We start from the raw sequence: 13,463 nt of genomic DNA, 5'->3' as shown, positions 1-13,463 counted from the left end.
CCTAATGACCCTGCTATGTCTGAGTTCGATCCTATTCAATTGTGACTAGAGTAATGGACAGTAAAGATGACCTCTCTTCTGTAGAGCTATATAGACAGTTTCTATTGTATTCTCGACACTTAAATCATGAAACGTGAAGAAGCCATTCTAAGCAGGATACAGCTGGGTTGAAGGACTGCTGATGCCAATTATGCTTTGTACATAATAATGCACATTTTACCTATTTGGAAAAAAATTCACATTTATTTACTGTCAAACAGGTGTTAAACTTTACACTGGATATTAGTGATGGGCTCAATATTAACAGGTTTACACAAAGGGATGAAAAAAGCAGAATTTTGTTGAAACAATTTACATTTCATTAGATTTTTATCATAAAATAAATTAATTACTAAATATAGGCAGAAGGAATATGGAAGAGTAATAGTTATGTTTTATTTATTTTTTTAAAGGACAGGCACCTTTTATTCACGAGAAAGCTTGTGAGAAGTGTCCCGTGTCCCCTTTACCCCTTACCACCCAACCCCGATTAAAGAATGAACAGGGAATTGAGTTGTTACAATCTTTGTTAGCTATACCAAATTTGTGCAAGGCTTGGCATAATTGGCTTCTAAAACAATTTTCTCCCCAAATTATGGTTTTTTGGCAATAAAAATTCAAAACGTAAGAATAAAATCTAACTTGTCAAAGCAGAACACTGTTTACAGTGAAAAATAAGTGAAAACGGGTAGAACTTGCATTTTAAACATACTACCGTACTATGAACAGAGTGTAAGAAAACCAGCTTATAACATATGTGCAACCAAGAGCTTTTCACAATATTTTCTTCAAACTCTTTAAAATTATTTTTTAATGACACTTATATTTCAGTTGGACACAAATGTATTTATTTTACCCTAGCAATAGAACAAAATATAATTTCTTTAGCCATTTTTTCATGAGAACGGTTCATTGTACAGTTGAGGAAATATATGAAATAAGGCCTGTGGCTTGATTGCTAGTGGTTAGACATGTATTCAATCTTTGCCCTAATGGAAAAGATTTGCAGTGAACTGCAAACTGATGCAGAATATCTCTCCTGCTTTTGCAAGTCTTGTCAGGAACAGTAAGGTACAGTAAATTTGTCCCACAGGATTTTAGAGCCTACGCCTTGTATATAATACAATGTAGGCCTAGAAAAAAAAAATGGTGCAGCCATATTTACAAATTTAGTTCACAAACTGCTGCAGTAAAATGGCTGGAAAGTGTTTATTTCTCTTTTTTTCACAATTTTGTTAAATTCAGCAGCAGAAGATATCTTAAAATACCTTGTTGGTATTTCTTTTCTTTGTTACAAATAATTCATTTTAGTATACTCTGTGTATATACAAAGTTTTTGTTTTATAAAAATTCACAGAACTGCGAGGTCCAGTCATCCCCGTTACTGGAGAACCACAGCGTCAACAGAATTGTCTCTTCAAGCAGATATGAGGGAGCCTGCATGGGGCCAATTAAGTCTTTTTAATACTTGTACGTGGCCTTTAATATTTCTTTGCTACACTATTAAAGGCTTGTCACGAGTTGCATTTGTCCTTCTCTAACATCTCCTTCTGGAATACATCCTTCCTTGTTAATGGGAATTATATAGCCGTCGCTATTACCCCTGCTGATCTGATAGTACATCTGAAGCTGATGTCCAGCTCCTAGGTTTGGCATGCTCTTGTAGTAAATGTCCTCATTTTCACTCCTCCTGGAGGGAGAGAGATCTTCTTCAGCATCGGGGCTGCTCTCTGGATACGGAGAGTCTCTGAGATTGGGCATGCTCGTGTAAAGAGAGTCTCTGTTGGGGGACTGGAGGTGGTCGTCAGCCTCGGCTGTCAGCTGAGAGACGTAGCTGTCGGTTCCCTCGGTCTTCACTTTCTTCTGGGGCTGGTACAGAAGGGAGTGAGTCCGCTGAGGAATGAGTGGGGCCTCAAGCTCTTTGTGGTGGAGCTCCAGCCCGGGGGCGTCGCTGTGCATCAAAGATGAGGCATCTGCCACGATGGCGTCATCTTCGCTACTGCTCCCGCCGATCACAGCTTTGGCTGGTAGCGTGCGCTCCAGGTTGTGGTTCTTGCTGCTGCCCCGCAAGTTGTTGTGCACTAGTTCTGAAATGATCATTTTCTCAAAAGCAGTATCATTCAGGCTTAGTCCACAGTCTACAACTTGCACGCTGTCGTTATAGTCTCCATTGCGCAATGAGTAGCTGTTGTTGAAATTACCATTTAGCGGTAGAGTATCCATGGCACTTGTATCCCTGGCATTGTTCAGTGAATGTCCTGAAACGGAAAAGGACAGCTCTGGTTATTGCCTGATGTGCTTTTCATCAACTAGTGTTTTTTTTCTTTTAACATAATTCTTTAATGTAGTTCAGGACAAAGTTGTACTTGGAAGTAAGACTTGAGAAAAGTTAGGTTACTGAACATTCCCAAATGTAAACAGTTGCACACCTTATAGGAAAGATGCATTTTAAAAATAGTAATGTGTATTTCCTGAGAGGAATAGTGGCATTTTAATTTCTTAATTTAGTGTCAATTCTGTGACTCTTCCACAAGGAACTGTTCACTCCATGCCCTTGCATATGTAATGCAAAGCAATTCATTTGGAAACATCTATGTTTTGAAGTACACCACCATGATTTAGAAAAAGAAAATTAACAGAATTTGTCCTAAACGACACTAAATTAAAAAGGAATTAGATCACAGACATAACTGAAGGTAAATGTACAACATAAACCCACATAACTGGCAAGCAACTACTTTAACAACATTTCTAACATTTTTTCCTTTTTTTTTTTTTTTTTTTGAGATGAAGTAAAGAAAAGAATGAAAAAAATGGATAAATACAAAGAATTTATGTTAAACAAGGACAGCCATCTTTCACACTACAGGGACCAGGGCCCACAAGCACCATCCAACAACACGATAGACAGCAGGTGGAATGACTCACTTTGGACAACTCACATCATGTCTGTCTGCTCAGGCTATCTGGCCTAAGAGTAGCTGATATATAAAAGAAAGTAAAATGATTTATTGTAACATGATGAAGAATTACTGAGCTTCTCAGCAACTTAGTCAGAGCAAGGGTTCAGCAAATTAGATTACTAAGCAATAACAGCTTTTCTTTTCCCACTTAATGTAATTTTTTTGCACTAATATTCTGTCTGCCAACAATGGCCCCAGGCTTCTAAAGGTCAAAGTTTGCCTGCAGTCTGCATCAGTCACAGTGACAGCGCTGAATGAACCAGAATAGTTAATTAAGAGTTAGGCCCACAGTTACCATGGGCATGGAAGTCAAATGCAGAAATGTTAGGAATTTCTGTAAGTATGGGTCACAGAAATTAAACCAAAGAATAAATATTAGTTGTGGAATGGGAAGAGGAAATCAGCCATGGCTGATATCTCATAGCTGCTGGAGGAATGACAGATTGGGTAAGTCTGCTGGAAACATGAAAAGAAGTTTAAGGCGGGGGAAAAAATGAAGTCTTATGATGATTAAGGTCTTTATGCTTTTGGGTTTGGCTTTTTTTTTTTTTTTTTTTGGTAACACGATAAAGAAAAGGTTTTCCTATAGACACAAAGACATGTAAACTATGACAGCACAGTGCTTCCCAAGCAAAGGAAAAAGAAAAAAGAAATAAAACTTTGAAAGAAATTAAACAGTCTGAACCATGGAAAGTCAGATGGTTAGAGCATTCCTAGAAAATCACTTTATCTACAGATATGTCTGGAAGTAAAGAAAGAATGGAGTGACTTTACTGAAATGAGTCTGACCACTGTGAGGCTGCTGCATTATATGCAAGGCTTGGAGGAGTATAAGAAAAAAGCTGTTTTGGAAAAGATTATACATGTTCCCTTTTTTTTTTTTAATATATAATTAAAGCTGCAGATTATCCTAGAAAATTCAATCTTCTCTGGAAATATTGTTTTCAATTAAAAAGTAATTGCATTTTCTCATGAAAAGATTTTTGTCTTCAACTTTAAAAAATAGAGTAATAATTTCCAAATAAATTCTGAATAATTTGCAAATCATTTTGTATTTGTGTTATTGTTAACTCCTCTCCATGTGTACTCATTTAAACAGTGATGAGGGTTGTTTGAAAGGTCTCTTTAAGCTTTGATTAAACAACTTTGTAGTTTTGCAATTTCATATATGTTCCAAGATTTTTCCTGCAATGGATTTAGCTGTGCAGAACATATGGCATTTATAAAAGTAGACAACACATGGACCACATGCTGGCATTCATTTCCCTCATGAAAGTGATTTAATTCTATAATTTTAATTCTCTTTTCTTCTGCTAAACAGATACCAAAATATATCTGATAATCCAAAATGAGTTTTCTATTATATACAGCAGTTAAGCATGCTAGAATATATTCAAATTGGTTTGATGAGGCAAATTTTGTTGCCCATGATCAGGTAATTCATTTGAAATCTTTCCATAGCCTGTAGCAAGATTACTGTGGGAATGTAAAAATATGAGTAAATTGTTAAGCATTTCTGCTTGACACTGCTTTGGTTTTAAAACAGCAAATTATTTCAGCATTGCATAACTTCTGTTACCAACAGGGTTTGCTACAGACCACATGTTGTTTCCCAAAAAGCAGTATGCAAGTACTTTTTGAATGTGGAAACATCTCATTTGCAAATTGTGAACCACTTGCCCGCTGAGTCTACTTCATGACCACTAGTTATGTTTTAATTGTGCCCATTAAAAATCATGCTGAAAAAATTTACATTTGATAGGCAAAGTTAAGTTTTACTCCCATACTTGTCTCTCTGTAGGTTGCTAGAGGAAAGCATAAGGAAAGTAAGAAAACAAGAGAATGAAAATAGAAACTACAGTTCAGTTAAAAAGGAAACTTGAAATAAAAACTGGAAACAAGGTTTTATGAGCTCTTTATCAAAGATCTATCGTTCCAGTTGTACTAAAGTGATCTTATGACTCATCAAACAGTAACTGCTAGATATTTACTAATGAATTGCACCGTAGTTAAAAAAAGCAACTAGATAATGTAACAACAAAATGTTAGGTAAGTGATGACACCCTTTATTCCTATAGAACTAAACTGTTCTAACTGTTACTCTCAAGATTTTCCTACAGGAAAATGATCTACCATAAAGCTGCACTATACTATAGATCTGTTTGACGCTGGATACAATTTTCTACACTGGGGTATCCAAAGGTGTCAAGATGCCTTGCGCTGCTTTAGTATCTCATCTGTTCCATAAGCAGGTTTTTCTCAGCAAGCTTTAGAGTCAACCTTATAGTGCATAGACATGATACCTCTAAGTGATATATATCTTGAAGATGGGCTCTCAGACCATGTGGTGTCAGTCCTGTAATAGTATATTAAGATTTATGCCACCTGTGTTAAAAACATGGATAATTATTGGTAAATACTGTTATGGCAAAGGCATTACTATAATATAGTGCAGTTTTACAAGCTGACATTGGCAATACTGTATTTCTCGAACTGACAGAAATTCAGAATGTACAGCTAGGGTATTGCAACTTGAGTTTCTATCTAGGGAAAAGAAGGGATTTGCAGCGAGCCAAGAAAAGCGTTTTTATTCAGGAAGTAGAAGCACACCTGGTGAGTTAAACACAGGAGCTGAAGGGGCATTACATACAACTGTTTCAGCGAGCAATGTGTTATAGGGGTTGTTAGTGCCGTGTGGTCGAAGAAGAGGGTTTGTTAGTAGGTAATTGCCAGTCATTCCTAAAGCAAAAGAAACAGAAAAAAATGTCAGTTCTTTAATTTTAGGCTGACAGTTTCAATAAAGAGTATTTTTTATTCATCATGAATCATGTAGGACTTGTCAAATGTAATTCAGCTGAAAATTTCTGAATGTATTTGAGCTATGTATTTGAAATGGGAGCAGGAAAATACAGTTAGATTCCAGTAATTCACAGGTGCTGTCCAAATCCCCAAAGTAAACATCTCATGAGAGTGACATTTACTAATGTATACAAAATCACTGTTATACAAGAATAGCAATTAAATGTGTAGAGATCAAGGTACTACGTAAAGCTATTATAACTTTAAAAATGATCATATGGAACACTTCTGTCCAGAATTGAGAGAACTGAATTTCTCAAATTGAAAGGTATTGAAAAATCTCTTATGACAGGATCAGAGCTGTTATTCACTTTATTAAAAACACATGGGTAGTGGAAGGGAAATGCTGTTTTCAAACAGACAGTGGATAACAAACTGCAAGAAGCATATCTTAGTATATGCAAAAGTATGCATGCTGAGGGGAAAGCAAAATATTTGCTCTAAGAAATCAGAGCATTCACATTTTCTCCTGGGACATTCATGCTGCAAATTTATCTGCCAGGTTTTAAAAAAGAATTCCTTGAATGACAAATTTTCTTTAAACAATCAGTTTACAAACAATGTAAAATGAAGCAAAACACTACATGAACAGATTTTTTTCAAACCTATTCTACATGTTAATGCAACACCATTTAAACAATTCTTGGAATAATGACAAAAAAAAATCAGCATATTTTGAGAAATTATTAAAAACTCAATTAATCTCTGATTTCTAGCTACTAGAAGAAAAATGGGTTGGAATAACGACAAAAAAGACCCCCAAACACACAAAATGCTGTGATTTAAAACTTACTTTAAGCATTTCATCAAGGTAAAATTCCACTTTCTTTTCTATTGCATTGCACAGCAGTATATCAGGATCAGTGTATTACAGACCTGAGAACAACTGAAGAGCCAGCTATATTTTTATAGTATGGGTATTTTTATTTGGCAAGGAACAGACAGTATATATTCCAAATATTAATGCTTTTGTACTACCATATATACTTGGTAGCAGAAAATCTAAGATTCAGAGAATTATTGTCTGATTATGTTAATCTTATTTGAAAGGTTGTATCAATGAACAACTAAAAAGGTTTTATCATAGCTTTTTTCATTTGTAATGTATTTATTACTAAAAATACTAACTGAAATATATTTTGCTTGTGGTTGGGTTTTTTTGTGTGCTATGTTTAAACTTCGTTAGAATTATTACCTGTAATTTATAGTTAAGAGAATTTTTTTCAATCCAACTTTTTTTTGCCACCTTTAAAAGCTTGATTTTTATTTTAAAGGAAAAATGACACTTTCCATTAATTACTAAACTACCCTTATATGTATGTATCACTGAGGTAGTGACAATGTGGTAACTGAATAAAGAAGATACCAATTTTTCTCATCATGGCAGAACATCTCCAGTGACTTGAGACCGGAGCTCAAAACAGGAAGAAGCTTTCAAGACCTCTTTTGAACTCTGTAGTAACTGAGGGTGCAGCATGGTTAGAGCAAACCTCAGGAGTCAGAGACATCAAATTATGGTGAAATCCCAGACTTCTATGTGTAGTGTATTTATGGGATTTTAATAAGACACTGGAAGGGAATATACTTCTTTCTTGGGCATGAAAATTATACATTTTTCTACTAAGGAGAAATTACTTAATTTTGATTTTACCAGAGGAACATACAAGATTCAGATGGGGGGAGCAGTGAGACACCCAGGTCTTACCGACTTTCTAGATGCCAAACAGCAAAAATAGAATCATGCTTTCTGAAATCTTTTATTTTGCAAAACACCACACATTTTACTTTCAAAATGAATGTGAGTTAAGTACATGTCCCTAATACCAAATCTTGAAAAAAACCAAGGGAGGACAATTTGCAAGTTGTGGTTGATGAGGGCTTCACAGCAGCCCTGACACTAGTGTATCTTCCGATTGAAACTTTCTGAGTTGAGCAGGAACCGGTCGCAATAAGATCAGGGCTACGTGTTCTTCTCCTAGGGACGTGGGTGGGAGAACAGGCTTTGAACTTGGCTTGCAGAGCGCAGTCTTCCTTCCACTACTAGCTCAAACTGCCTTAAAAAAACACGGGGGGGGGACGGGGGGGTACGGGAGAAAGGAAGGGACATTCTGCCTCAGTTAATACCTTTGACTTCTAACTGGACATGAGAATGAGGTTACAGATTTCAAAGTCTATGTGAGCTGAGAAATTTGGAGGTTTGGCTTCTCTGTGCCTGAAAATCTGGATTCTATCCCATGTGACAGATACGATGCTCTTTGAAATAGAAAAGATAAATGCTTTACAGACATCTTTTGCATAGAAATGATATCAATTAGATTTCACTGGGAAAATTTCTGCACCTAAAAATCATAGTCAAATATGCATTAAAATGTTACTGCACTCATATTTCTGTTCCAGATTTAACCTATAAAGGTTAGGAAAGATTTAAAATTATGATCTTGCTTTTAAGTTAAATTATTGATGAAACTTATTTAAATACATTCCCACGAATGGAGAAATTCAACTTCTATAGCAGGGGGCCAGTTGAGTGAACACGGTTTTAAAATGTGCTGGTGGATGACTTTAAAACTCTGCTTTTAGAAAACATCTGTTCCAGAATTTTTTTTTCAAAACATTCTTTTCAATTATTCTGTGTTAAATGATATTAAATCTGTATAAAATTTAAGGCTTCTAAAACTGAAATGTTCCCAGTGACTGACCTTGATTAAGTGTTGAAGTGCTGTTGATGTCACCTGAGATAAAAGATGATTCAGATTGTTTTCTCACAGTGTCATTCCACATCCTCCTTATACGACTCTGTTAACATAAAGCAGTGAGGCAGAAGCATAGTAAGTTAAAAAAAGATTTTTTCCTACTCACATGCTATTATGTAGAATATTTGTGTTTATTTTGGCCTAAAGTAAGCCATTCTTCTAGCACAGAGTGAAACTTCTTGTTATTAAAACTCTGATTTATTAAATTTCATTTAGATGAAACATGACGGTATAAACCTTCCTATAAACCAGCCCCTAATTACAAGAAAAATAAGGTGTTTGCATTAGACCAAAGTAAAAGGAAATGTTTAAAAAGAAATCAATTCTACTATGCAGAAGTACGTATTTGCCATCTAAATGATAATAATGAGAAGACAATTAGTGCTTCTGATTGGAACACATCTCAATAGGCTTTTTATAAATAAGGTTAATTAAAAGCTGCTGTCAAATTCTTTGTTACCTGAGTGCCAGAGGAATAGCGAGCACTAGTTCTTGTTGTTGATGCCTTCACTGAACTGTGGGGACTCTCCGTTGGTAGTCCACCACAGCAGTAAGAATGTCGGAAGCATTTGCCATATTCCTTACGTACCTATGGGGGGAAAAAAAAAATTACTTAGCACAAAAAATAGTCTTAAATATCTCCGCTGGCAAAAAACATATGAACCTTGCATTGGAACTACTCACACACTTTTCAAGCAAATAGATAATTCTTGTCTGTTGAATTGTTGGCAATTAGCAGAATCAGGTATTTTTCCCTACTTAGCAGCAGCATTATCAGCTATCCAGGATTTTTGAACAAATTATTTCCAAGGTATCTATGCACTTCATTTAGATGTGCCTGAATAATCGTTGCCGAGTTATTTATGGGATTATTTTTATTTCATCTTCATACTGTAGATTAATATAGTTATGTTTACCTGAATTGAATGCTGGCTGAAAATAGTCCCTTTTATATGAGCTTTTGGTGCAGAAACCATAGAAAGCCTATCTTCCCATCCCAGCACACAAGAAGAGCTGAGGTAACTAGCATCTGCACTGCTTGGTACTGCCCATGACGTTATCCCTTCCAAGAAAGTGTGCAAAGCCTGCAATGACTATAAAGGCATTTTCATATAAAGTTACTCGTGTAACTCAAACAGCTGCTAGTTTGTACGGTCCCACCTGCTTTGGGATTGTACAAAGCTCACAAACGAGACTGCCCCACTCCAGGCAGAGCACCAGCTATGCTGGTGGAGGCACCACCAGTGTTCCAGAGCCAAATTTTAAACTGTAAAGGCTGGGAAATGAAGCGTCTTTCACCTTTAGGACCAAAAAATAAAATCTTCATTACTGTCTTTGCTGAACCTAGAAATCTGAATATATATGAGATTTCTGTCTGACAGAGCAACAAAACTAATGGTTCCAGTATTTGGCCTCCATTTATTCACATTCTGTTTCCAGTGACCTACTGGAAACTTTAGTTTTGCAATTCATGTGTGTTAACATTTGTCATGAAAGTAATCAGGATTAATTTACAGAGCAGCTAATTCGCTCATATTTGGTGACTGCTACACTGACTACTATTTTCGGTAACAGAAGAGTGCATACGCATCTCAGCAGCATGACAGCATCAGTGAAAGGACACAGTGGACAGAATTTGTAAAGATGTGTAAGTCTAAACTGGTAAATCTTCCAGCAGACACTTGGGAATCTAAGTGTCTCTTCTACATCAATGAGACTCCTAAGTTTCTGGGAAAAGTGAGATTTCAGCTAACCCAGAATTCTGCTTGACCTATGAATATACAGGACAGAAAGAAAGTTATGTATATGTAAAAAGGGGAGAGGGGAAAATGCAGAAAGCTAATAGTGTGGATTTACACATGCCATGTGCTGTTTTCAGTATTACAAGAATTTTACTCGTGGAATGCATACTGTGATGTTTCTATAAACCACAAGGTTGAAGAAAATTTGAATAATTAGTGCCTTAACTTCAAGCTAGGGACAATATCTCATCTTTTTGTAAAAGTATATGGTAAATATTTTAAGTGAACCCCTATCTATATCAGCACAAAAGACAGATAAAAAAAATGAAACCAGAAATGCACGGATGTAGAATTATAATCTTTAACTCTGTAGTCTGAAAAATGTAAGTCTATATATACCTTCACTAGATGGTATAACACCTAAGAAAATAAATTCCTGAACACTAATGGATATTAAATGCTCCGACCCACTACACAGTAGAGACAATACAGTCAAAACTGTATTTTTACCCAAATACCACCCTCCAGGGCTGGTTTTGCCTAATGCCTATATTGCAGTGAATGTACATTATCTGTCAGTACTGCGCATTCCACTGTCATTATTTCTAAATTATAGCTTGTTGGAAACTGATGGAAGCAACAGCACTATCATCTTGTCAGAACTGGAAACATAATAGTTTTCACTTTCACAATTCTATTTCTCTGTTCAATTTAGTGACCAACTAGTAATAACAGAATAAAAAGACTACATTAGCTATGCAGACAGAGGATAGGATGATATCCAGTCAAAGGCATCAAAACTTAAAAATCTTAAATGGCAGCTTTAACATTCTTTCAGGTATAAACCTTACTGCTCTAGGTTATGCTTTTTCACACTTGACTGGTACTTTAATATTGCTTTTTGCTGACTCCGCTTAATATAAAAACAATGCGCAGCTGTAAAAAGAAATAAAAAAGGATCTGGTTTTGATTTTCAAGTGCAATACAAGTAGTAGAAAGGGCAACATTATCTGAAACCCTAATCTAGAAATTATTTGTATTTTGAGAATGTTTGCATTTTCTTCCCTCTCTTCTTAGGCCCAATCTCCTCTCTAAGTGTGCTTTTGTTCTCTCAAAATGAGTGCCATGTTCATCTGGATAAAATTCTTTCTGTCTACCAGATCTTTTCCTAAAACATGGCTGAATGCCATTGTCTACACCAAATTTAGAGACGCTGATACTGTTAGAGCTGATACCGCTGAGAACATGCAAGAATGTGATTTTTGTACTTACACAGCAATGCTTTATCCAATGGTCTCAAACCATTTTATAAATATCAGTTAATTATGTCTCTGGTGAGCTAATTATAATGGGAGCTAATAATTGCTAGGTCTCCAGCCTAAAACTGGTAAAAATATTTAGAATCTAAATATTGCAAGTTGGGTATTTCCAAACGCAGGATGTACTGCATTTTACATTAAGTTTTTTTTGGCGGGATTTTTTGACGTTTACCCTTCCCCTCAACTCTCTTTACTTTCATTTGCCATGCCTTCTAACACAGGCTATGAGCTTTTTTTCTTTTGTCCTTCACTGAAGCACCTCTAAGGCATCCTTGGGAGCAGTCCCCACCCTCAGTCTGGAGAAGAGAAAGGGTGCAGGGAACCCAAAGAGAATCCCACCCAGCTGTGCCCTTCACCTCCTCCTCTCCTGTTTGCTCCTCTCCCCTGCAAGCTTTCTCTCTCCCCAGCAGATCGGCTCCTTCTGGAACCCTCTGCTCCCATCGGGCAAAGGGGAGCAGAACTCATTTAGCACATCCCGCTCGTGAGGGAAGGCTCTTGCCAGGGGATTCCAGTTTTTCCAATTAAGAGCATGAAGCTGTTGGATTGCTGGGGGAGGCAAACATTTGGAAAAAAAGTAGTCAGGCTGGCATCTTTGGAAAACTCTCGCCTATCATTAATGATACTTTTTTCTATGGTATGTTGAAGTTCATAATAAAATTATCTTTTACATCTCACTCAATTTTGTAATGAATGAGCACTCACAGTACAATCCCTGCCTATCACCTGTAGCTTTATGTGGCAGCTTAATGGGATCTCAGGAGAAGTACTCTGCCTCAATCGGAGAAAGAGAGTTTCCAGGCTGACACGGGCTGATACTGTAAATGATCTTTTGCTTGCAGTGCTGCAGTGGAGGCAGGATTTATTTCATGTGCACATAAAAGACTTTTGGCTGTTAAGTCCAGGCTAAGACGTACCACATCACCAATGTTAAACAGTACATCTTCTACAGTAATTTTCTTCCCAAAGCCTCAAAACTTTTCAAGCCCAGGTTGGAAATGGTGCATCCATTTTAAACCCGGCCAGGCCACAGAGCAGTTACATGACTCCCACAAGCACACACAGCAGGAGCTGCTTTTGAATCCTTGTCCCCTCCTCAAACTACTTCAAAATACTCCAGTTCTTGACACTGCTATTTTTTCCTCTATTTTTTAAGAAATATATGTGGTATTTTTAAGGAGTTAGGGAACACGCATCTGTGTTTTCAGTAACTTACTTTCTTCTGAAGGGCACAATGAAAGATGAAAATAAACATTCCTTGGAAAGCATTAAATACTGTGAACAGATACGTCATCACAACAGTCCCCTCATTGATAAACAGCAGGCCAAATGACCATGTTAGGCCAAGGAGACACAGGAGAGCAAATGCACCCAGGACCCAAGATCTGTAAAAGAAAATTAATTTTAGTAACATTACTTATGAGAATGCACGTCACCAAATCCAATATTAACATTTCAGTTCCTGCAGTTGACTTTTACTAGGTTCATATTCAAATGTAAAAATTCCTTGGGTTTAACCTTTTATCTATTACAGAAAGAACAATTCCATTTAGTACTCTTAGTCTCCAGTGAAAGCAGCAAGAGTAGATATGACCTTTTTCTTTCTCAAGAGCTGCATAGGATGTCAAAACTATTTTGAAATGCAGAAGTATAGCAGAAGCCCCAGCTACTCCATTGCTTTATCTGCTTTTAGAAAAGAGATTGATAAATCTGGCTTAGCCACTAATCACACCATAGATTTTAAACAGTGGTGCTACCATATGACACCAAATAATGTTAACACAAATGCAC

General features: G+C 36.5%; 1 protein-coding gene across 3 annotated transcripts in view; it reads right to left on the bottom strand.

The window, feature by feature from the left end:
* Positions 1-223: 223 nt before the first annotated feature.
* The window catches only part of LPHN2 (latrophilin 2), a 128,087-nt gene continuing 114,847 nt past the window's right edge, over positions 224-13,463 (bottom strand). Inside the window, exons 17-21 of one of the 3 annotated variants that reach the window (XM_010582561.1) lie at positions 12,889-13,057; positions 9,075-9,203; positions 8,561-8,657; positions 5,613-5,741; positions 224-2,297 (exon numbers count right to left, since the gene is read on the bottom strand). In XM_010582561.1, coding sequence (XP_010580863.1) covers positions 1,543-2,297; positions 5,613-5,741; positions 8,561-8,657; positions 9,075-9,203; positions 12,889-13,057 — 1,279 coding nt within the window. In that variant the 3' untranslated portion in view covers positions 224-1,542. Of the gene's footprint in view, positions 2,298-2,996; positions 3,021-5,305; positions 5,359-5,612; positions 5,742-8,560; positions 8,658-9,074; positions 9,204-12,888; positions 13,058-13,463 lie in introns of those variants that run through there. The other 2 variants (XM_010582562.1, XM_010582560.1) reach the window with 2 other exon arrangements.

This window comes from Haliaeetus leucocephalus, unplaced genomic scaffold (assembly GCF_000737465.1).
Source record: "Haliaeetus leucocephalus isolate CR32 unplaced genomic scaffold, Haliaeetus_leucocephalus-4.0 Scaffold848, whole genome shotgun sequence".
In the NCBI taxonomy this organism is placed as follows: domain Eukaryota; kingdom Metazoa; phylum Chordata; class Aves; order Accipitriformes; family Accipitridae; genus Haliaeetus; species Haliaeetus leucocephalus.
This window is presented reverse-complemented; position numbering and strand designations above follow the sequence as displayed.